The sequence below is a fragment of the Oryzias latipes genome, chromosome 10 (assembly GCF_053564925.1).
Source record: "Oryzias latipes strain Hd-rR chromosome 10, Olatipes_Hd-rR_3.1".
In the NCBI taxonomy this organism is placed as follows: domain Eukaryota; kingdom Metazoa; phylum Chordata; class Actinopteri; order Beloniformes; family Adrianichthyidae; genus Oryzias; species Oryzias latipes.
The window spans coordinates 12,693,529-12,719,875 of NC_136246.1; the positions used below are offsets into that span (position 1 = coordinate 12,693,529).

At 37.9% G+C, this 26,347-nt stretch overlaps 1 protein-coding gene and 1 long non-coding RNA gene across 2 annotated transcripts in view; one reads left to right on the forward strand and one right to left on the reverse strand.

Moving 5' to 3' along the window:
* The window catches only part of tnmd (tenomodulin), a 187,340-nt gene that overhangs the window by 52,747 nt on the left and 108,246 nt on the right, over positions 1–26,347 (forward strand). The window contains exons 3-4 of the mRNA XM_004073071.4: positions 18,966–19,106; positions 25,567–25,674. Of these exons, the coding sequence (XP_004073119.1) occupies positions 18,966–19,106; positions 25,567–25,674 (249 nt within the window). The remainder of the gene's footprint in view (positions 1–18,965; positions 19,107–25,566; positions 25,675–26,347) is intronic.
* LOC144994854 (uncharacterized) lies at positions 20,333–20,983 on the reverse strand. Its single transcript, XR_013658510.1, has 3 exons — positions 20,863–20,983; positions 20,563–20,655; positions 20,333–20,421 (listed from the first exon to the last, which is right to left on the reverse strand). It is a non-coding gene; the product is annotated as an uncharacterized LOC144994854 (long non-coding RNA).

Sequence of the window (26,347 nt, forward strand, 5' to 3'; positions counted from 1 at the left end):
TGCTATACATCCTGATTTACATAGTGTCAATCGGAAATCAGGAAATGAAATTTAGGTTATAAGATGTGAAAACTGATCACAAACACAAACCACACAAAAAGCTCTCAGCACACAGCAGCACTGAGTCCCAAAGTGTAAACTACAGGAAATCTGACCTGCTTCCTGAGCTCAAAAGCCGACATCTGAGGTATGTAAACAACATCTGGAAAAAATCAGGGAGAAAAGGCTCAATGGAAAGAATCTCCTGAATATTAGGCCCTCAGCCTCAACCACCAACTGGATTGCATTAACAAAGGAACAGCATCTAATGAAAAGAACATCTTGACAAGTATTGAAAACAGGTTGGAGATTTGCTGCTCCCAGATTTATCTTTTATCCTGAATTTGCTCTTACACTACATTCCTTTATCAGTTTCCATGTGTGCATTTCACCTTTTTTATTTGTTTTGTAATATTTCTTTAGTTCTCACTAAATGTTCTTAGAAAAAAAAAAAAAAAATAAACAAATGAACTTCAAGTGTAGAACCTAAAAAGAGCTTTCAATTTTCTGAAAAAAATGATTGATTCTCTGCAGATACAGCCAGAAACAGCTGCTGCATATTTCTGGAGATCAAGCAGTAGATTTTAATGTGGCTGCATTTGTTGTGTATCTTCTATGTTGATTTATTACATTTATTAGGTGGAAATTAGGTTTATTTAACTTAAACACTTGGAGCTTTTTACTTCTGATTTTGTAATTTGCATGATTCCTGACATACACATTTCAATGAGTTCTTGTTTCCTAAATGTCAAAATACACATTCAAATGCAGCACTCTGTACATTAAGCATGATGCTTTTGCACAGGATGCATCTGCATTCAAACTAATAGTAGTGCAGGAAGTAACCTCATGATTCCCATGGTGTGAATGGATCTTTTTAAATGTTTGCCAGCTACACTTCACCAAAACCAAGGACAGGCAAAAGCTGATAAATGACTGCAGTAGATGCATAAATAACTTTAATCCTGAAAATAATCATTCAATTTCCCACACTGATCATCTTTTGATCTATTATAAAAGTGTAGTTAGCGTGGGGGGAGGGGGGTTGTATGACTATTTCCTTTTAGCCAAAATAAAAAAAAACATCATCAACTGTCATTTTCTAAGACATAGTTTCTGCTGAGCAGCAGAAGTTCACAAGAAATTTGCCTCTGACTTGTGGGCGGGACCGTTGGTCGGTATAAGCCCACCTTCTGTCATCCATCTGTTTTCTCGCTCTCCCGCCAGCTTGTAGGTCCTGACACCCTCAACCTTATCAGTGCAACAAAATGGTGAGTGTATTTTTTATATATACAACTAGAATCTTTTTCAAACTACATTTAAACAAATAAATACTCAGAAATGTAATTTTGATCTTAGTTTTCTTAAAACATGTTGTCCATCATCAGAAAAATGACACAAGAATGTGTTAAAAAACACAATTTTTACTGGAGTGGGTCTTTAAATGTCTATTGTCACTCCGGTTCCGGGTTACACAGCAGGACGCGTGGCGTGCCTCTCTGCGAATACAACTATCTTCAAATTACTTAAAAGGTTGATTTTCCCCAAAAAAGAGAGCTGACCATGCCCCTGAAGAAACCCCAGGAATACGAAGACCTCAAAAAGACTCTTGACATTATTCAAGAAACGCTGAAAAGTTTTATGGAAAGTGTCGGCTAAGCTAACGCCACTTTGGGAAATGATGGAAGAGTTCCGAAGATTTCGGGCTCAAAACGAGCAGCGAGAAAACCGGGTCGAGATTCTTGAGACAGGACTGGACGATGTGGAACAGCAAGTAGTAATGATGAATAATGTCATTCTCACTGGAGTACCACACAAGCCTCGAGCGAAGCTGACAGCAGGAGCAAGCACTGCTAATGCTAGCGTAGCTAGCAGTGCTAATACGGAGATCGGTGCAGAGTCTCTGGAGCAGCAAATACATTCATTTCTCACATCTAAAGGGATTTCCCTGGATCTCAATACCATCGAGACCTGCCACCTGCTTCCCAGAAGAAAGGAGATGGATAAACCAGCGATCCTCATCAGGTTTGTGAATCACAAACACAAGCTAGCTTTGATGACCCAAAGGAAACAACTGAAAGGTTCGGCTGCTTATCTGAACGACCATCTGACCAGAAGGAATGCTGAAATCTCAAAACATGCACGGCTTCTCAGGAAGCGTAAGCAGATTGAGAACACTTGGGTTAAAGGCTGCAGGATTTACGTCAAACCGTTCGGTCCAGAGGACCGGTCCAAGGTTCTGGTTGTGAACACCATGAAAGACTTTGAGAAGTGTTTAATCACGGTCGTCTGAAACAACATGGAGTAATAAACCAAAGAGCCAAATAATTTCAAGAAATATGACACGTGGATTCATCACTTTCTCTGTATGTCTGACGTAACCTGAATAACAGCAGAGTTCTGACCTGCAGACAACTTGACCTCAACTTTCACCGTCGCTGATATCAGCTGAAGAAGGATATGGATCTGAATCTAATGTCTGCAGACATAACATCGAAGAGAACAATAAACTCTGTTCAAACCCAGATGATCAGCTGTTATCAGTAAAAGAAGAAATACCAACCTTGGACAATCGACAGTTATGGACCCTTTTTACTTTTCCACTACAGCATTACTTTATTATTAAAAAAAAAAGAAAAATACAAAAAAAATATTTAAAAAAAGTAAAACAAATGATTAATCACTTATTGAAAATTTTTAAATTGATTGACTTTTAATGATATTACTTCACTTTCTCCAAAAATTGATAAATTGATTCAAAAATCTTTCCTAATGAAGCATAATTTTGCACATGTTTTTAACTTTTGATACTTGATGAAATTTTGCTATGAAAATTCCTGAAACAGTGTTGTGTCTACTTTACTGATATAGTATTATGTTTTATTCATATGAATGGCTTTTATAAGTAACATAATCTGCATATATTTCAGATGACTGATCTGCATTTGCCATGTTGATTTCTAAAATAGTTATTTTTGACATAATACTTAAGTAATTCATCTTTGTCATGTGATTTATCGATAACTTGTGATTTTTAATTCTATTTGATAAAAACTGGGAACTGGATATTGATAAATCATGTAATAAAATGGTTATAGTATAACAGGGTGGGATTATACAAGTTCGCTTCCTTCCACTCCCTTTCAAGCAATATTTATTAATATGTCTAATTATCCTAAGTTTGATTAGTTACTGTATGAATGTATAACTGATGATTATATTGCTGTTGTGTATTATTTCCACTTAATTGCTTGAAATAAACCATTTCAAATCAAATCAAATCAATACTAAGACGTTACTTTTTGATTTTAAAACCAAAATAATAATGTACAAAAGCCATTTTAACATAAACTGTGTTTTCCATATTATTGGACTCACTGATTATTTGCTGTCACACTGCTGATAGAAAAGCATAATCTGTCATATTCATCAATACCGCATAATGTTAATTTATTGCCTATGTAACTTCATTAATGGTAATTGGCTTAAGAGGATGGTAATGTCATTTTTTTCATGCAGGGATTCATTAGTAGTGTTTAATGCAATGATATATTTAACTGCGTATTATGGCCGTTTATAGGCGCTCTCCTTGTCAAGTTTGTTTCAATCTTTGTCACATCCTGTTTATATCTTTTTGTGCTCTGAAACAGATTTTACAAAGACTAAAAATCAAAAGGTTGAAGTGTTAGAACGGGGTGACTGCGTTGGTTGCTGCCCATCTTTATCCATCACAGGGTTGGCTATAGGTCCCAGGAGCCTTTCTGTACTCTGCAGCACCCCTTCCAGAATCCAAAGCATCCACCCCCGAGCCTCGGTCGCCATTACCACCCCGCTGTGATTGACAGGCCTCCAGTTCCGCATGACTGCACCCTCTATCTTCTAACCCTCAAGGACAACTAAGAGGACATATTGTCATCAGCTCATCTCGTTTATTCCCACAACTGCCTCCTCCATAGATGTGCATCTCTTCCCACACATACACACAGAACTGCGACCCACTCACCTGTAACAACATCTACGTGACCTTTGCTTAATGTCCTCGGGTGCCACACCAAAACCCATTTGCACAAACAGCCAGCAGGTCTGACTGTGCCTGCCTCTTCTCATTCACTCTGTTCCCTGTGAGTCTGTTTGAAACCGTCTTGGTGGGGGTTGTTAAGAAGCACTTCAGACAGAAACCTTGAACAGAAAAAATAAACAAGCATTGTCTGTGAAGGTTTCCTCACAGATAGCCTCACACTCCTGCACTTATTTTATTTTCTAGCTCTGGAAATCTGAATTCTTTATCTACTATGAGTGTGAGTCTCCGTGTGATGTTAGAAGAGCCTGTCAGCGTTGGAGGGTTGTTGTGAATGGTGGAGGGCAGGTATTCAGATATGTTGCAGCTTTTATCTGACTTGCATTTAGATGTTCAAACACAAATTTCTATTTGGAAAAATAACATTCAGATACCTCCTGCATTGCTGTTTCAAGCTTGGTTTACTCTTAAAACAATTAGAAAACTTGTTTTTGAATTTTAGCGTGCTCTCAGTGACAAGGAGGCTGGAAAGATTACGAGGTGTTGATTCTGAACTTTATTTTAGATTAAAGATCGGTAATCTGGTGCTCAGCTGCCACAGTTGGCACACAGAGGGAAAGACAGTGGCACGCGGGGGAGTGACAACAAAAAGCACTTAAGCTGTTGTCTGTTTGGATATTTTGAACATGAAAAAACATTTTGATTTGAGTGACAATCTCTTCTCACAATGAGCTTTTTTCCACTATGGCGTCATAAGGAAAGGGTCTGTTAGAGTGCGATGCACTACATGTTTTGTTTGGAATTATTTTGTTCAGCACAATGTTACGTGCCAGTATAAATGAAGGTAGAGCTTCTTGCCCCAAGCTCTTCCTGGGTGACGGAAAAGAGACAAGGTGTCTGCAATCTCCTTTATTACTATACAGTGTGTAACATTTTGCAAAGATGTCTGTACCAGAGAGAACAGGTGAAGGCTTCCGTGCAGCCAGAGAGTGGTCTGCAGCAGAAGAATCAACAGGCCATGGGCCCAGTCGAGTCCTAAGTACAGTTTGACGGAGAAGAAGCCCACTACCACATATGGGAGGCCAGGTTTTTAGCATACTTGAAAACCATCGGCCTGAAGCATGCTATTCTCAGGAGCCAGCAAGCGGGAGCTACAGAGGCGGAAGCCGGTAGGAAAAACGAGCTTGCAAATGCACAACTGTGTGGTTGTCTGGATGATAAGAAGCTAGTGCTAATCTTGTATGAAGCACCAGATGTTGGAAAGAAGAGTAAATAAATAAATATTGAGACGCTATCTTGAGTCGGAAAAAAAAACCTGCGGATTGTCAAACTTTACACAGAACTAGCCAATGTGCTAATGGCTGATGAAGAATAACTAGCTGATTACCTAGCGTGTTTTGAGAAGATTGTGGCTGCACTGAACAGAGCACAGCAACGGGTTATTGGGGGCAATGGTATTAAAAGGACTACCAGGTGAATACGCACCAATTTATGTGCATGTTACTCAGACAAGAGTCAAACGCCTAAGATCTGACAATGGCACAGTGTTAGTCTCGGAAGAGTTACAGTCACTACTCAGAGACATTGCTAATCTCGTGCTAATAAGCACGAGATCAGCCTCTTACTCCCACCAGCAGAATGGGACTGCGGAGAGGAGCTGGCATATATTTTTCGAAATGGTGCACTGTATGCTGATAGACTCAGGTTTGCCAAAGGAGCTATAGCCTGACACAGCTCGGACAGCAGCAGTCATAAGAAAAAGGTGTTACTGTAAGAGAACAAGGGAAACACCATATTTTCTTTGTACTGGGAAGAGACTGAATCTGTCAAAAATGAAAAAGTTTGGTTCAGATTGTGTGGTGTATCAACGAAACAACAAAAAGCTTGAACTGAAAGGTAAAAGGGAATTTTCATTGGATCATCATTCACCAGCTAACATGGTTTATTTTCCGGAATCAAACAAAGTTCAAAAGCAAAGGCTGGTCCAGTTCATAAGAAGAGAAAAGACTTAGAGTCAGACACAGGCTGACACAGACCAAGCGTAGGACCACTACATGGAGTGGGTACCCACAACACCTGAACTGAAACAAACACAGACTTAAAGAGAAGAAATGGACAGGGTAGAAAACTTAAACCCAGATGTAACATAGACACTGACACACAGACTCCACTTACAACTGGTAGAGCTAGACAGAAGCCTAAGTACTTGGTCACAAGTTAACTATTGACTACTGTTACAGGGCGACAGTTGGACTGGCACAAACCTTTAAAGAGGCTCTGGCACCATCAGCATAGAAGACTGGAAAAAGGCCAATATGAAATGAATTGGTGACAATCAAAGAAACCAGCACCTTCTCACTTGTATCATTACCAGAGGGTAGACAGACAGTGGGGGGAAAGTAGGTGTATGCTCTTAAAGAAGATGACACAAGGAAGGAAACTTTCAAAGCCAGGTATGTGGCAAAGGGATATAATCAGATGGAAGGACTTGACTATTCTGAGACATTTTCCCGGACAGCTTACTTGACTTCACTACTTGTTTTGATGCAGCTGGCTGTACTTTATGACCAGACACCACATTAAATGAACGGTAAAGCAGCTTACTTGCATGCACCTATTGATTGTGAAACATACATGGACCAATCAGAAAGTTTTCAGACTGAGTCAAAGAATGATCTATAACTGGTGTGAAAGTTAAACAAATCCATCTACGGCCTTTAACAGTCTGGTAGGGATTGGAATCTTATGCTTCATGATATTCTACTTGAGAATAAACTTTGCGCAGAGCACTGTATTTACACAATACTGTCTGAGGGAGAAAAAGTAATCCTGTTAGTGTGGGTTGATGACATAGTTGTGGCTGCAAGCAACGAAGTGGGTTTAAAGGAGGTCAAGGAGAAACTAAAAAGTAAGTTCAAAATGAAAGACCTCAGGCAACATGCTCATTTTCTAGGAGTTGATTTCACACAGGAAAGGTGCTTTGTCTGAATGAATCAAACCAGGTAGATTGCCAAAATTTTGGAAAGGTTTGGAATGTCTGATTGCAAATCTAGAGCAAGTCCCAGTGAGATCACATGTGAAAAAGAGACCCAAACAGATCAGAGAAAATAAAGGCATGCTGGGAAGCCCTATCTATCGTATGACCTGTACTAGGCCTGATATAAGTTGGATTGTGAGTAGACTGTCACAATAAATGTCTGGACCCAGGGAAAGACACATGACATGTGTACATGTACTTACAAGGAACCCAGAAATATGTACTGTGGAAAAACAAAGAAATACAAAATGTGTTATAATAAATGTGACACTAAACTTGAACTTATGGGATACTTGGATGCCGATTGGTCTAACAACCCAGAAGACTGGATGAGCACTACAGGCTATTGCTTCAGTCTTAGCCATGAAACAATGGCATCGATTTGGCTAACAAAGATACAGCAAGCAGTTTCACTGTCAGCTTGTAAGGCTGAATACATGGCGTGTGCCGCCACCATTGAAGAATCACTTCACCCCTCACAACCTTTAAAGGACATGGAAGCCAACTTAGCCAACATCGGCTAAACTGTTCGAGGACAACCAAGGGACTATACGCTTAGCAGGGAACCTTGTAAATCGCCAGCGGAGCAAACATGTAGACATTAAATATAATTTTATCAGGTCCAATGAATTGCAGGGAAAATTGTTTTAGGGTATTGCCCTACTGAAAACATGGCTGCAAATGTTTTCACAATGTCTGTTACAAGCCAGGTCTCTACATTCCATCATTTTATCACTCTTTTTGTCATGGTGTGTGTGTGTGTTGTCGGTATTGTTTGTTGTGTCATTTTGTTTTGGAATTTGATTGTATTTTATGCAAAGCACTTAGAGTGACATGCTGAAAAGTGCTAGATATAAATAAATAAATATAAATAAATAAATAAATGTTGAAGAGTTAAGATTGAAATGTTTAGTTCATATATGTTTGGTATTTAGTACTGACGTAAAAGGAAGTGTGTGTCACATCATCGAGTAGGGGTCTTGGAATGCGATGAATGCCTCGATATGTTTTGTTTGGAACTATTTTGTTCAGCGCAAGGTTAAAGTGCCAGTAGAAATAAAGGTGGAGCTTCCTGCCCCTAGCTCTTCCTGGGTGACGAACATCATGGCTGCATAACTGGAAACATGCAAATTCCAAACATAGTCTTTTAGAAGGGTTTGGAGGGTAAAGACACTTTAATGAAGTTATACTTAATATTTCACTTTCTTTTTTTTCAAATATCTTAAATTAAAACAAGACGTTTAATCCTAAAACTTGCATATGATTGATCTTTGTCACAATATTTTTTTCTGAATAGAGGGATCAGTGAATTTACTTCATGTCACTTTCTGGGCTGAAATTTAGAAGTTAAAATATTACCTGCTTTTATAATGTGAGGCAAATGGGACCAGTTTAAAATGATTGTTGCTTCGGTGCCTTTCAATGTTTTTATCATAAAACAATTTGTTTCAAAGGACAGCTAGGAGCATTTGAATTTAGCACTGTATCATATTCCTGCAGCTTGGACAGCATATTATTTATTTCCACGTTTGGTTTGGTTTCACTTTAGTTGCTGCTCACAAATTTGTCTTACTTTAGGAATCAGTAAAAAAGGGAAACCATGACTGAAATATAAAACATGGTAAATAATGCGGCTCTACATAAGGTGAACATGAAATGGATGTTAGATAAGGCTCAGTGATTTGTAAGGACAACTGCCTTCCGAGGTTTCTTAGAAAGTCCAGACAGGTTCAGTGCCTATTTTGAGACATTTGACAGTTTTTAAAAACATAATCAACTAACAGAAAGAAACAGAAATCATTATGATGTAAAGTTTTACTATTTTTAACAATCTAGTATTGGGTTTGACCAGTATTTTTTTTGCTTTTTTTTTTCAAACCAATCCTGTATATTTCATTTTTTAACATCAATTCAGGGAAGATTTTTTTTTTTTTGTGTCTATAAAAGATATGAAAATTGTTTGAATAAGAAACCCCCCAACCCGTTATAGCAGAGTCTGAATTTAATACCCAAACAAGTGAAGATGAAGAAGAAAAGTGGGTTAGATAACGCACAAAATGCAAAAATCTCATATTTCAAATGCACCTTCTGTCATGCAGGGAAGGCAGAAAAGGTCAAAGCTTTGATATTTTTTCCTGCTGTTTCACAGTTGCTTCAGATGTTAAAGAAATTCTCTGCAAACATTTGCAAACACATTACTGCTTATCTCTACAGTATTATAGACATTTATCTCAACACATTTATTTGGAAGCGGAAAAAATTCTCAAAGTGAAATTTGATGTTTTTGAATGTCTTGTAGAGATCCTACAGAATATCCATTATTATCCAAGACTGTATCCAAAAGTTCAATTAGTGCCGTACATGATCAATATTTTTTACGAATTGAAAGTGAAATTCGTTTCTTAAATCGTTCAATTTCAAAAGTCAGAAGACAACGGATTCAGATAGGGATGTTTAATTGACAAATTAGTCTGAATAATGAAAAAAGGAAAACAAGATTGTTAAAGAACAAAAATTTAAAGGATTTGCACCTTCTTTTTTTTACTAATGAATTTCATAGCAGTAATTCATATGTCAAGCACAATTTTATACTAGTTCGAATACAGAAAATAAATGTTTTCTTTCTGTATCAAAACTTAATGCAAACAGGAAGGATATTTGTAAAGCCATGGACACTCAGGGCATGTGACGCACTTCTTATAGCACATTTGCCCATGAAGTTCACACTGGACATCTAGGGAGGGGCTTCTTTTTCTACTGTTTTATTATCGCATGTTCAACACCTACAGTTGGAAGAGTCTGAGTGTGAAATGTGAAAAAGGGCTTCAAATCTCATAAATCTTGTCTCAGGCTTTTTCTTTCACTGCTCTATTCTGACATATGAAAAGACTTGGTGCCATGGAATCCGGTCCGAGCACAAACCACAATTATTAATTTCTCCTTCATGATCAATTTTCAAATTTTGGCACTTTCATGCATTAAAGGGGATGCCACCCATATGTCACTACCTAATCCAAGTCCCCTATTGGTCAAAGTTCAACTGGGTTTTTTTTAGACCATAAATTTTGTATGTATAGCCAGGAAATAAGAAATGACGTATACTTATTTAGCGCTTTTCTACCTTCTTCGAAGGCCCAAAGTGCTTTACAGTCACAGGCCCATTCATCCATTTACACACACATTCACACACTGGTGGCGGCTCATTCACCCAGTCACACACACATCACACATTCACACACTGGTGGCGGCTTCACTGCCGAACAATGGCACCAACCTCCCACCAGAGGCAAGGTGGGGTTCAGCGTCTTGCCCAAGGACACATCGACTCATGGGCGTGCAAGGCGGGAAGCGAACCTGCAATCTTGCAATCATGGGTCGACCGCCCTACCGCTGCACCATGGTCGCCCCGAAGAAACTTGGTTAGCCACACATAAATGTGGGAATTTCAAAAAGCAGAAGCCCAAAACGTGCATATATGTGCATTAACATGGACTTTTCATTGGAAGTGGCTGATCGTACGTTTCCAAAGGCGGCAAAAACAAAAAGAAAAACAATAAACTCAAAAAAGAAAAGTATTTCTGCCTTTATATCTTTCAAAATTACGTTTTAAAAAAACGTTGCAAAGTACACTGTTCTATCACGCTTTTGAGAAGTACAGTTAACTGGATGTTCTATAATTTAATTACATTTTTCAAAAACCGACAGATTCGTTGAGCAAATAAAAAAATAAAAAAAATCAGCGCATTCTTGTGATTTCATCTGTCTGTTCCTTTTTTAATTTTAGTCCCACAAGGAGGACGGAAGACAATCAATATATGGGACGATAAATCAAAGAGAAGTACCGTACACATTTTTTGTGAATTTCTTTTAGGTAATAATTCAGATTGGGAATAAAAACTAATTAAATCAGAGTCTACATTAGTTTTTTTGTGAAGCATGTCAGATGGAGTTACTTCGGCTGTAAGATGTGGCTGAATTCAGCAGATCGGAGCGTAACGTGATATCAGCTGTCCTAGTTGTGTTTGATTTGCATCAGCTGGTTCTTTCATGTGTCTCAATCACTGTCTCATTCACAGGTGGCTGCTAAGAAGTAATCTGTAATCATCTTTATGCAAATGTGAAAGGCCATGACACTCATTACAGTTTCTTCAGTAACATTCTACTTCTGGTCTCACCCCTGACACACTTTTATAAAGCCTGTTTTTTTTGTTTGTTTGTTCAATGTCCGAACGTATAGTCATGACTTTCGATCATGGTAAATGGCGAATACTTGTAAAGCGCTTTTCTACCTTCCTCGAAGGCCTAAAGCGCTTTACAGTCACTGTCCCATTCACCCACACATTCACTCAGTGATGTGCCAAATACTGGCCAACCTATATCCAGCAGAGGCTATGTGGGGTTCAGTGTCTTGTACATGGGCGGGCAAGGCGGGAATCTGCAATCTTCTGATCAGAGGTCGACCGCCCTACCGCTGCTCCACTTCCGCCCGCATGGACTTATTTGTGCCTCATTTAAAGAGAATAATTTAAACCACTTTCACACTGAGCGGTTTGGTCCATACAGAAGGCAACTCCCTTTATTTATTTTTTCTTTGAGGGAGGTTTTAAAATGAAGCAGAGGACAAAAAGGGCTTCCATGCTGAAGAGGTGGAGTGGTCAACCTCTGATTGGTTGATCAGAGATTTGTTTCCAGCTCTGCCTGCCCATGGCTTGAAGTACGGTGGCCCTAAAGTGCAAATCACATTACTCAACCCAAAAACATAGTAAAAATCACCAAAAAGCAAGACAGATAAAAAAATAGACAACATTCCGCAAAGTTTCAGACACCAATACACAATTTTAAAAAAATGAAACGAAAATAAAAATAAAAACGTTTTGGAAGACAAAAGTAAGTCAGAGAGGTCAAAATAAAATATTAACAAACAAAACACAATAAGGCTGATTGACAGGCAGACATCATTATTCAATCAGTGATCCCATAGTTCCTAAATCTTTTTTATTTCTTTTCAACGTTTCATTGTGATTTCTGAAAATTGCTTTTGTTTTCTGAAATGTTTTTTTTTTTCTACTGAAACCAGAAACAGTACTATGGGACGTCACTAATTGGCTGATGATGTTTGTTCAACATTTCAACGGAATTTGGTGTCGTGTTTTGGTTTCTGGAATTTCTTTTTAATAACTAGAATGTAATGTACTTTTTTTCTCGCATTTTTAATTGTCATTTGATAATTTAATATCTCATTGGGTTAAGTGATTTGTCAGTGGGATTTCATTGCGATTTGGACACTAAATCCCACATTGCTCCTGGTGGCTCAGCTGGAGTTGGGTGGATGGGACTTTCGTAACTCATCTTAGCCTCATGATGAAACTGTTGGATGAAAAGAAAATTGTTTCAAGAAGAGAAGACAATAATTCCAGGTGAAATTACTCAACTTAATGATTTCTGGTCATGAATTTCCACTTAATTCTGACATTATACCTTCTCCTAAAGCAGCACCTGTAACTATTACGTTTCCATGTATTTGGTCAGCAGTTGGTTTGTGTTGTAGGAAAAGGAAGCCCCTAAATTATATTAGTCTACAAACTCTCCTTTTTAGGTTGACATGTCTAATCAGCATTTCACCCCATAGACATTTGATTTATTTCCAGCTATAATAGAATCAATAAACAACCTCTATTTTTGCTTTCTAGTAGATGCTAAATTAACCCACACTGGTCTGTCATCACCAAATGTTTACTCAAAATTCTTTAACTTTCAACATTTTTTGCTATGAAAAATGACTAAAAGTCCTGTTAATATGAATTTAGTAATTAAAAATTAGAAATAACTGCAGCAAAAATACATATATATTGAAACTGAAACTGTATTACAAAATAAATATGTGAAATACAAAATTACATGGAATACCAAAGACCCAACTCTACAGGAAGTTGTGTGTGTGTGTGTGTGTGAATTCATGCACATGAGTGGCATAGCAGATGGAAAACACAACATTTATGAGTCTTTGAAGTTGAAAATCGATCAGATTTGACCCGAACACATCCAGATGGTTAAGGTATGGTTGGAGCGGTTTGATGCTTGCTTGCATCAATAGGTGTCAAGGGGTTAAAGAAAAATCAGACTGCCCTAAATGACTGCAGCTGTTGCAGCACAACCCTCAGTAAAAGGTGTTAAAGTATCAAGTCACACCTATAAAAGTTTTTTTTTCCAACTGCATTTTTTCTCTGCTCCTGATTCACAATGATTTGACAAAGGAAATACTCAAAAAGAACATGGTACAAACACACACCAGAAAAACAATTTCCAATTGAGTGGGTCTTTAATTTTTAACAGCTTTGTAAAAATGTAAGAAAAACTTTCTTTTAAACCAATTTTTATTTTATTTTCAGGCATGACTTTTGAGGATTAACCTTCATCGCCACTGTTGCTATAAACTAATTTCTCTCCTCAAATTGTCCCATTGATCAAACTGCAAGTTCTCAAAGTTCCCGAGTATTGTTTTAAGTATTAAAAGAGGCCACACATAAGGTTATTCATTTCTGTCTGTAGAGTGCCAATTATTGTGCACAGCAGATGCTTTTGCCACTGAATCTGTTTAAGTCCAACTGTTGTAATACATTATTATCCATTTCAGCCTGGTGTGGTCCAGAGATTCTCACTGCTGGATTTTCATCAGAAGAGATGGCCTGCTGAAAATGCAATTCACTGTTTTACTATAAATCAATAAGCCTCCAGAATCTATTCCCTCATTCCCACCATACGTTAATATAAAAGAAATTCTCAAATAGAACTTTAATTCACCACTCGGACTTTCAGGCTGTTTAATAGCCCAGATTTTATCCATAACTGCTCAATTGGCCCTTAAATTCGAAGCTCATCTTAATTTGGCTTCTCCTAAAAAAATTTGGGAACCATCCTCACTCTGCAGCCTCGGCCACTCTGGCCAATGTTAATGGAGATTTATAGGCCAATGCCACTTTTACAGTATTCTTCTATTAGGAGTTATGTCCTGTTTGATCACTTTACTCAGTTCTCCTTCCTACATAAATAAAAAAAGACTCTACTTTTACAAGGCCTGAGAGAAAACAGATGCAAACATGTTCAATTCAGATCATGCAAAAGGGCTTAACAGAAAGCTAATAATCGAGTAGTTCTTTAGAGGACATTCAGATGGTTCTGACGGGGAATATAAATCCTGATGGACTCCCATCGGAGTCCATACATTAATCATGCATCTGATTGGCCAAGCCCTGATTTGCCACTGAGACAGATGAAGATGAACTCAACAATATATTTCTCATCATAACACAACCCTCACATAAATATTAATAGCATATTTTCAGCTGCTGGGCATGAATCATTTTTTAGACAGGGAATTTTGAGAGCTATTCATGCGTGCCCAGGAACAGTACATATGCGAGCAGTTGTTATAAACATCATCGCTTAGGCAACACACTGAAGAGAAATCCTCCAATGCACGACTTACTCCAAATGTCTTTATTCGGCTCTCTTCAGGCAAATTTGTATTTATGCATTTTCAAGTTTGATCTTTTTGTTTGCCAGAATGACACATTTTATTAAGCTGAAATAACTATTATTAGGGGTTGTTTATGTTTAAAGCTGTTGTTGCAGCTGACATTTTGACAGAATTGGTAAGATGCAGCATTTGAGATGATTTATTTCTCTAGTTACCCTAACAGTGACGTGACTCCTGCTGTGACTGATAATAAGAAGCATAGCTTAGGCAGGCGTTTGTGGAAAATCAAGCAGCCGATGTTTGAAACGGTTGCAGTAAACACTTTTGTATGAATGGATTTTCATCGTCTTTGTGGCATGTTTAATGACTTCTGTAATAGTTCTGGGAAACTCCTGAAGGACAGTGAACCTTTGTGACCTTTTTTTATTTTTTTGCAGTTTTATTTTGGACACCAAAAATGAAGGAATGAACAACTAAAGACAAAAATCAACCTGATTTTTGGACTCCTGGAAATAACAGTTGCTCCATTCCTTTAATATTCGGCTAGAATTTGTCAGACACCACAGTGATGTTTGCTCAGTCCACCAATCACATCGTCCAGACCAATCACTGTACAGTTCTCCAGCTTCCTGTGGTCAACATCACACGGTTTTTGTCATAGATGACTCCCCCTTTTTCCAAACATCTTCTACTCAAAAAAAAGGTATATTTAGTCGAACAACCAGAGGCTTTGTTTACTAAGGTACTTTTTACATTTATGAATATATTTAGTCATTTTTATCATCTTGTTCTATTTTCTTCAAGACTTTAAATGTTTAGTTTTCCAAAAACCTCAGAGCATCTATTTTTAGTGAGAAACCCATGACTACCTTTCTTTCTTGAGTGTGGACGTGGGTATGTCATTGCTGCCTTTTCACGAGACTTTCTGTCATGACCACTGTTTTTGTAAGAACGACTTCAGGCTTGTTGAGATCATCCTTTTTTTTTATAGGAATAAAGTCATTAGATTGTCTATGGCTGCTTGCATATGAAATAAACTTTAACCTTAGAGAAACCCACAAGGTCAAATTTGGCCACTGTTTGTTTCTTTTTTTTATATTAATATATGTTGTCATTTTTTGTTATTATGTTTTTTCTTTTTTTATCCGTTTGGCTGCTGTTATATTTCACGTTCTTTGGCTCATCGTAAATCTTTTGCCATAAGCGTTCATCAGCTCATTCTGACACAAGGTTTAACCGACTTTTTAAATCGGCTATGCACCAGTATGCAACATTTTACAAGTATAAAAAAATAATCCACAACCGAGCCAAGCCGCTTTTCTATGACCGAATCTGTTGAGTTACGTTGATTGTGTAAACTCTAGTTGTATATCAGTGCAAGGCTGCCTTTTTTCTTCTTCAGAATCCTGAAATTTCGTTTGTTTAAGACAGGGACAACATCTATTAATATAACATTTAAAAATGCAAATATAAACAGTAAGATTGTTGCCTATTAGGTTAATGCCCGTCTCTAATTGCATAAACGGCTGAAAAGTTACAGCAAAGCTAAAGCGCTCTGATGTTCTGTGTTCCAGCATTCAATGTCGGTGTCATGTAAACAAATAAAGCCAGTACCTCTGCTTTTCTTGAGACATGGATCCACTTGAAACGTCTTTTTCTGTACAACCGTGGACAAGTACTTCTGTGTCCTGAATCTATGCAAAGCCAAAAATGACAGTAAAGTTTCAAAAAGACTTCTGTTACCACAGCAACGCCCAAGGACACTTTGTGCACATGTCAGAAAAGAAACTTGCTCTCCTAGAACTCAGTTTGAAACCTTTCTTAATGAAAGCAAAGTAGGGCAGGAAGCTCGTTGCTTTTTCACAAGAAGTTAAAGGATGAACTATTTGCTTTGCATATTCTAAAAATGCCATTAACTAATTTTTTATATTTGAAAACTAAGGTAAAATATATAAGAGTAAAAGGTATTCTTAATTTGAAGTAAAGAAGTCAAAGTTCAAATTTGTAGAATAGAACGAATCCCTTTTAAATCCAATTTGACTGAATATTTGCCTTGTTTTGACAAATTCCCCTAAGCTCACACAAACTATTTTTTAATGTATAGTGGATTACATCTGTCACACTCGTACTAACAACACAAAGATTATCTAAATTGGAATTCCTCAAAATTGGAATGTTTTGCTCCACTCCATTTTAACTGGTTAATTAGGAATTTAGCTAATGATTTTGCAATATGCTAGCTGTTTCAACTAATTTAGACATTCTTCCTATTTTTTATCATTTCTGGCATTTACCCATTGGATTTGCATTATTTAGATCACATGTGTCAAACTCAAGGCCCGCGGGCCAAATGTGGCCCGCCATGTCATTTGATGTGGCCCGCGCGTAGGGCTGTGATGATGACCTCATCACCGCACTTTTTCTTTACAACGCGGCTCCCTTTACACACACGGGCGCGCGCTTTCAGAAGCACACATCCTCATTCTACAACAGAAGTTTCCGTCTCGTGAGGAAATACGACAAATTTACTGCATTCTAATTATTAATTTTCATTTGTATTCATTTCTGTTACAAGCTACGTGCGTTCTTAAGTGCGCAACACGGCTGCCCGCCGGAGGATTTTGTGTTGGGGGGGTTTATTACTGTTCTCAGTCACTCTGTAACACCAAACATGAGCGCGCACTGTTAGATTTCCATGAATATCACTACATGTTTTGTTTGGGAACTATTTTGTGCCGCGTAACGTTACGTATCTGTATAAACAAAGGCGGAGCCTCCTGCCCCGCGTTCTTCATGGGTGTCAGGCTCATGTCTACCGGAACGGTGACAAAGTGTCTGCAGTCTGTTTATTACTGGGCAATAAATAATATTCTGAGAAGATGTCTGTACCAGAGAGCACAGGTGAAACTCGCGTGCAGCTAGAGAGCAGTCCACTGCAGAAGAATCAACACGAACCCCCAACACACGTGTCCGCGCTCCCTCCTCCCAGTCCTACACACGACGCAGCGCGCTCACACAGTCACAGTCAATCTACAACACCTACATAGTTAGTTCATTAGTTAGATAGGTAGTAGTTAGTTGTTACTGTTATTTGTTAATAAAGAATACTACGTTCTAAATGTATTTATTTCTTATGCGGTCGCCGGGGGATTTTGTGTGTTTGGGGGGGGGTGGTTAACCGCGACACCGCGACACCGACACCGTCATAGCTCTACCCGCGACAGCATAAAAGTTTTTCATTTCTTAAAATAAAAATTGGTGTGTATTTATTCATATCTATGGGGAATTGGACTTGAAATATCGGATTGGGCAACTATACATTAGGACTTAAACACTGTCCATATAACCTAACCTGATAGAATCAAATGTAAAATGATTTATGCTAAAATAACAAGCAAACAGATGTTTCTATGCAACTATAATTGTCACTTTAAAAATTTATAATAAATAAACAATGAGTTATTTAACATTAAGGTTGCATTTATTTTTCATTACATTTAGTTACATGTATAAGTTATATCTGGCCCTTTGAGGACAGCCACTATGCTGATGTGGCCCTCGGTTAAAATGAGTTTGACACCCCTGATTTAGATAGTTCAGGCATTTCTTCAATTGTGTACTATATCTTGGTACTTAGACTTATCTTTTAAGCCAATTGATTTAGTATTTTAAGCAAACATTTTCAGGTATTCTGCAAACTATTTTGCCTGAGTAAACTTCTTCAAGTACTTTGGCATTGACAAAGTTACATCATTTCAATGATTCAGCTTTAGCTTTTTGAGCTGTCAAATTAAACCAAATGAAACTTTATTTACGCTTTTAATTCAGCTTTGGCTTCATTCAGCTAACAGCTTTCACATTTGCGTTACGGCATGTAATGCTGTATAGCTAGGTCTATTTTTCCACATGACTAGTACGACCAAATAGAACGTGTTATTTTTTTTATTTTATAAGTTTTACATCACTTTGATATCAGTTCATTATGCACACTTTGTGGTCATGTCAACAGTTTTTTCTGTGTCTAAATCAAAATAGGTGTTTATTTCAGGGTTTGCTGTTCTCCAGGGTTGTAACAAAACTGCACAAAGGTGTCAATCCCATCAACACTTGCTGCTATTTTTGTGCCAATTACTCTGCAGTGGTTTTTCATGCGTGTAGTTAAAACAGTACGTTCCAGCTCCTAAACCTGCGTGCGATGCTCTCATCAACATAAATGCCTTTCAGTTCCCCAGCTGTCAATGAGAGCAATACCAGACCTGTTCGAATAGCAGGGGGGAAAACTCTGCGGATGCCGGCAGAGCAAAGCAGTTAAATGTTGAAGAATTGTGACAAACATTCAAGCTGAGAAATTACAGACACTAGTGTAATTTGTGGTCCATCATTTGTCGTTGCAGGTATATGAGCATGAATACAAAGCGGTGCTGGACGGCGTGGAGACGGACAGTGTTATGGAGATTGAACCTTATCAGCGCACTGAAATCTTTAAAATGGGAAATGGGAGCCAGGAGGTCGTTGAGGTGCACGACTTTCAAAACGTAAGTTTTAATTTTTTTTCTTTGCACAAAGAAAAGGGTTTTCTCACACACACTCTTAAAAACAGTGATGGAATTCATTTTCACCAAGAAAACAAACATGCAGCTTAAAAACTGTACATACGCATCAGTAATTGATGCTAAAGCAGCTCAGGGAGATTAATGTGCATGCAGCAGCCCAGAGAGAACAATCAGTCTTACTGAAAAAAGTGCTTTCTTCCTACTAATTCTATACAGCAACTTCTTCACAGTAGGGAGACAAACAGCATTAAGAAAACCTTCTCTATTTGTTTCTCACACCTTTCTCAGCTGTGAATGTGTTTCCAGCTGAACTCATTAACTTACCTTTCATTTTCAAATCCTGCACGAGTGTGCAGGCTGCACGTTGCGCCGCCGAGAAGGCTGCGTGCTGCTTGACTGGGTAATGAATGCTCTTACTCTTACACCGTTATTTACTGTGAAATGTTTGGTTGTAATGCAGAATGTTACAGGATGCACTTCATCTCAAACAAAGGCCTGCACTAAGCAATTATTGTTGTTGTTCTTGCAAGGGGGTGTTTGTGAATCGAAATGAACCAATGATGGAAAACAGCCCAACGGAGAAAAACTTGAACCACAGGAACCCCTGTCTGTTTCGGCTTCTCCTGTATCAGTATATTTGAAGGAGCAGTAAAAAATAAATAAAGAGGTAACAAAAGAGGAAACTAGCACCTTTACAGCTAATTTTAATCAAGAAACAGTTGTTAAATACAAGGGGAAAAAATGACATTACTGTAGTTTTATCAGATCTGTTAACCGCAACACTATTTATTAAACAAAGGTGATATTTGAAAAGAGAATTCATGTATTTCATTAAAGTATGTCAGTAAGATTGGCTCAGTTGTTTTTGTTATCAACGTTCCAAATTTAATGTCATAAACCAATGAAATGAACTAAAATGTCATGCAACTAACCACAAAATGTAAATAAGACTGTGTTGTTCATTTATTTAGTCCATTTTTTCTCAGCAAGAAAGAATTTTTAAAAATGGAGAAACATTCAAAAATGTTTTTTAAGAAAACGTTAGCAGTTCCATCTGATTCCTGTAAAATAAAGAATAAAGGGTTTTTAGTGTCTTTATCACAAATAATTAAAGTAACATTTAATTTTACTCCATTTTACTCTATTTTAGTCATAGCTTTTGTTTTTCTGTTTTTACCTCAATACTCTGGAATTCTGGGTAGTTCATTATACCTTTGCAGATGTTGCCGGCAACACCTAAAACCTTAGTCACATCTGGCGCTACCGGTGGATACTGGCAGGTGAAAAATGGGCAAACCTGTGCATAAGGCGAAAATGTTAAAGCACATTTTTTTCCGTTGGGCATGCTGCGGACATAAGGTTGTAGTGAACTCTTTAGCAACACCTACGGGTAAGTAAGGGGGAAGTAAGTGAGACGCAGGCATGTCAAGGAGTTTACCTTTTTTCTAACCCCCTTGAATCCTGGGCACCACGCAGGCAGCTCATCAGTGCTGTATAAGGGAAAAGTGTGTGTCCAATGTGCAAAACCTGGCTGTTAGAAATGAGAAATTAGACCATCAGAGTGTAGGCATTTTTTATATATATATATATATATATATATATATATATATATATATATATATATATATATATATATATATATATATATATATATATATATATATATATATATAGCACTTCTATGTCAAATTTATGAGTAAATTACATTATCCTTTCAATTACTTCTTAATACACTTACCACACGCACAACAATTGTAGTTTTCTGTTCATGGCGTCCCTTAAGGTGGTCGCACGAGCCTCAACGGAACAGCATGTCGCTGCACCTGTATGTGACCCTCTATGGTCCTGGACAATCAAAAAACCTGCAGCACCCGTACAGGTCAACCCCCCGCATGCACACGTGACTAAAGTTTAAAAAACAAACGCTCTTTGGCATACCATAGCTCTTTAACTGTTCATGCAACCAATGTGAATCGGCTGATTCTGACACGCAGAAAAGCAACTTTTCATACGCCATTATGCACTTCCCATTAGAAATGTGTTGCAACAGAATCCTCTGATTTATGTTGATTGTGAAAGCACTTCATTGCTGTAAAGTTTTGCAGATCTTTAAAATCTGCTGGAAATATGTTATAAACAGTTGAAGAGTTATGTTAGTTGAAAAAATATAAATACTGGAGCTAAAGCTATGCTTTCTGAAAGAAATGTAAAGTCAAATTATTTTCTTTGATGTATACTACAATTAGACTCAAATTTTGGGAATCTCTCCATTGCAGTTTGGCAAACTCCAGCTTCTCCATATATAGTTGTGATCCTTGATCTGAAGGATCAAAGGGATATTAGATTAAAACAGCAGTACAGCCTCGATGAGCACAGAATCTCTCTGAGCAAGCAGCATTTTGTAAGGGCAAAAAGAAAAAGAAAAACTTAGAAAAGAAAATAAATGGTATTAAAGCTTCTCAGGTGTTTTAAATGCTGGGTTTTTTTCATGGATTTTGGCCTTTTACCCTCAGACAAGTACAGTTTTAGGTCACTAAGAATACATTTTTGCTTGTTCAAGGCCAAAGATCCCCTTCAGCTTAAATCCCAGCATCCTTTCACAGAAACATAGTCTTTTCTGTGGGGTGCTTTCTCTGATACAGTGAGTCTCTCTAGAATGATGATCCACTGTCATACCAAAAAATACACTTTATTGTTTGCTCGACAACACTTGACAGGAAATTTTTGGAAAAATGAAAACAGTTTTGGGAGCAAAGAAAGAAACCATTTTTAAAAACACTCTTGGAGTAAGAATTGTTACTTTACGATGGAAGTGGCAATACACTTGTGATGTTTAAAAATCTTTTTTGATTGCACACGTAACCCAAAGACACAACTTCCGTTGGACTCTCATCACTGTTTTTGGGTTACATGGCTGTGTCCACACAGTAGAAGTTGTCATCAATCAGTTTTGGATTTTTACCTTCAAATAACATCCAATCTGAATGATAAAGTAGCCAGCGTTTCTGAGTCAACACGGATGCTGGGAAAATGTGTTGGTTAGTGCAGCCAATGGTATAATATTCACTTGAAGAATGTTTACTCTGCTCCACTTTCGTCTTCTTCCATCAGCTCGATTCTGAAACTTCAAGTGTATCTTCAGGAGTCTTTTGCCTAAAATGTCTTCAGATTTTTTTTTTTACTATTATTATTATGATTTTGCAATAAAAATTGTCAAGGGGTTCAGAGAGCCTAAGATAAAACAACATCCAACTATGATTAATTGAAGAATAAAAAAAAAAAATAAGTAAAAAGAATACTACCTTAAAAAATGTTAGCCCTGCACAACAAATCGCTTTTTTGTCGTCATGGCGATATCAGCCTTTGCGATATTGCAAAAGGCAGCTTAAACTGCGATAAACGGCTACCTTAAATGTTTACACACAAGGCAGCTTGAATTATTGAACGAATCGACTAGAGCCCATTCGTCATTGACAAATAAAATAGACTCCTTCGTGTCGTTGACCAATCAGTGGAGCCCTTTCATGTTAGATGTAGACAAAGGTCATTTCGAGTATAGTTTAAGTTCTGTTTATTTTAATTTAAAGGAAAGTCTTGCAGTCAAACGAAATTGATGCATGCGTTGTTATTGTTTTGCTATTTGTTAATGTATTGCAAGTCATATTGTAATGGCAATGTTGATCACTAATAGGTTTTCTTCATACCGTGCAGCTGTATTAAAAAAAGTTTTTTTTAATGTAATCTATGTGTGATTATTTAATACCTTATCAATATTTTAAACCAGAAATTGTGCACATTTTTTGCGTAAGTGCCACCCTGCTAGCTGTAAATAGGTAGCACTTAGCTTCTAAACTCTCAATTCAAACCTGAAAGAAAACACATACTCTTTTGTAAAGATAATATCATTTGTTTTTTGTTAAAATTAAAAATTACCTTATCAAACAAATGTTGGAACACACCTGTCAGGTAGCATAATAGCTTAGGTTGAGCACACCTAAATAAATTAGTGTCAAATGGACACCCAATGCGTTTGTAGGCTTCCATAAAAGAGTTTTGTGGAGTGATAGAAAGCAAGAAAACATTTTAATATTTCTTTAAAGCTAAACTAATCATACTTTACAGGAAAAGTCTTGTGTGAGCCACGTTTTGTTCTACCAGGTGTTGAACAAACCACTCTGCTGACATGCTGTGGCTGAATGATGCAGGCAGCTTCACGTCCTGTGACAGTCAGAGCTGGAACATGAAGGCAATTCGCAATTGTCTATTAAAATGACATTGCTTTTCCATTTCTTTTCCTTGTGTTAATGCGTCTTTCTTCATTTTCTGGTTGACCAAGCCCAGTAATCACCGTGTCTCATCACAACATTGCCCTCTTCTTTTCTGGTGCAGCTCACCAGCACAGCCGACCCAAACTAAACAAAGACTCATCACAATCAAGCTCGGCATAAACATCATGCTTTTGTGCTTGACTCTATTATTGCCCCATCCTTTTTGCATAGAAATGAAATTACAAGCGGTGGATTATGACAGCCATCACTTTGTGTGGGTTATCTTCTGCAGCTGGTATCTGCGGAAAATGTAAAAATCTCACCCACAGGTTCAGGTTAAATGATTCATGTGAGATGTCATAACAATCTTTGTGAAACTGTAATTAAATTTAGATTGATAGATCGAGTCCTTTTCATGGTACATCTCAAACAAATTTCACTGGATAGCATTTTAAGGCAGCAATGTCAGGCCCAGATTCAGTCGTCTGTTCCCATACAGTATGCTGAACAAACAGCTCTGCTCGACAGAGAATAAATTGGATAATATCTGATCTACTGACGGTCTTTTAGGTCTTTTCTGACCAAATCTCACATATTAGCACAGAATCGGAGCAAAAATAAACAGAATGAACGGATCTTTCTTGCCTATTGAGACTAAGTGTGTCGAGCTAAACCCTCGACAACCCGCATTGACTGTTTAAGAGAGAACTGGACAGATTGCCTTTGACATCACTGCTTCCGGCTCCAGCAAAATTTAAGTCAATTCAGTCGCCATTTTTACAGCAATAAGAACGTCGCCATGTAAAAACTAGACGACAGCAATTGGTCTGAGTGGTCTGATTCAACGTTTCTATGGTAACTGGTGTCGCCAATAATGAGTTTGTTCAAAGTCCACATCCCTTCCATTGAAAGTGGGCTTGGGAGAATCTGCCAACCAAACGCTCAAGTTGGAGACATCTGATTGGTCCGTTTATAACTTGTGATAAAGAAAAAATATCAAATTTCACAAATATACAGGATTTGCAGGAACATGTTTTTTTTTTTAAAGGTATCAGAGCAACAATGGTTATTCTGACAAATAGAATGAGTGAGTTTAGCTTTTTATTTATCAATAAAAGTCTATGGGGTTTAGGCTTTTTGGAACCAGCGTGTACTTCCCATTTGGAACACGAGGTGGGAGGAGTCACTCAGTCCAGTTCTCATACACCGTCACTGGTTCAAGTGACCACTTCCTATGAAAAGTCTATATAAACGTGTGTAAATGTGCATTTCGGGCTTCCTCGTTTAAAACTGTAGCTATGCAAGTTTTAGAGTCCATTTTCGGGCTCTACATATAAAACACACGTCCATTGTATGCGCTTTCCAACTTAAACCAGGTCAAACTTTAACCAATCAGGGAGATTTGATAGTGACGTGTGGATGACGTCCCTTTTAATTGACAGAAGTACCAACCATTTGAAAATCCGATCATGGAGGGGAAATTAATTATTGCAATTTATGCCTGCGGCTGGAATTGTATACAAGTCTTATATCTGCGTCATACATCCCAATAGAGCTGTAAAAGAAAAAGCCTGGAGCAGGATTTGCACCGATTCAACGTTTCCCGTCAAGCCTCTTCCAATTGTATGTGGCAGATACAGTAGAAAAAGAAGAAAAATGCCAGCCCTGAGTGAAACCACATTTAGCACGGGCCTGGTGTGTCTGACTGAAAGGAGTTCCAGTTAACATGGCAAAGGACTATCAGTGGTGCTAGAGACGAAGAACTACACTTAACTGATATTAAGACAGGGACCTATGATGACCTAATTCAATGGGGTGCTCTGTAAAAAACAAAAAACACTTCACTCTCAACAATGTCACTTGACTCTTCTGTGCAATACATCCTGCCGTTAAATATTACCATTCATACAACTTTAAAGCAAGAGCAGCATCACAGGGGCCGCACAATCATAAATTTTATAGCATGATAAAATGAGAAAAAAAAAGATCAAAACACACCTCTTCTGGCTCGTTAGGTTTAAGGTTTTTTAGCAGCCTTGATTATCAGCAGAAAACCCAAGTGTTTTTAAAAGAACCCCTCAGCGCTCGTAGAATAACTGCATTACTGACAGCTAGTAAATGATGCATATATGTGAATTTCTGAGCATCCTTTCATTTTTCCTTCTTTTTCGAAGGGGATCACTGGGATTCGGTTTGCTGAACATCAGAGGTGCTACATCAGGACCCAAACGAAGAAACTACCCACATTGGCAGAAGTGGCGACTGAAGACGGAGAGTTTCTGGTACAGTGTGCCTCAACGCTCTGCTATATGAACGCCGGACTCTCTGTAGTCTTGCAGAAGCTGTCATGCATGTTGTTGAGATAACCAGAGAGGAGCTCTGTGAGCACCACATAAATCCTCAGCCTGTCCATCTCGTCATATCTCCCTACACTTCTTACCGAGGAATAAACTAGAGTTTGTGGTGCCTGTGAAACTCCCAGAAAGCTACCCACAAACCCTAACCCTCTTTGTGGCTCACATCAAATGGTGTTTGCTGTCAATCTTGAGCCAATATTAATTTTTAATCATCTCCTCCAAAGGCTCTACCCAAATAGCCTAAAGGGGGAGCAGTGCTGGAGAGGTCTGAGTGAGAGGTAAACCATTAAAATGGTATATTTTTCTTAAGAAATGTTCTTTTTTTCCAGCCTTTGTAAAATTTAAGAGGTTCCCACTCCAAGTTTAGGTTTATTCGTTTGACTTCTCTGGGTTTTCATAGTCGAGTGTGAACTTAAGAACAAGAAATGGAAGAAATTCAGTCAATCAAAATTCCAATTTTTCTGTGTCACACTGCAATTCACAGAGTCTGCCGCGTGTTCAAAGAGAAAATCCTTTTCTCAGAGTTTCCAACTACTAGCATGCTCTCATTTGCATTTCACATTGCTGCTGAGAAGAAGTGTCTGGCAAATATCTGTCG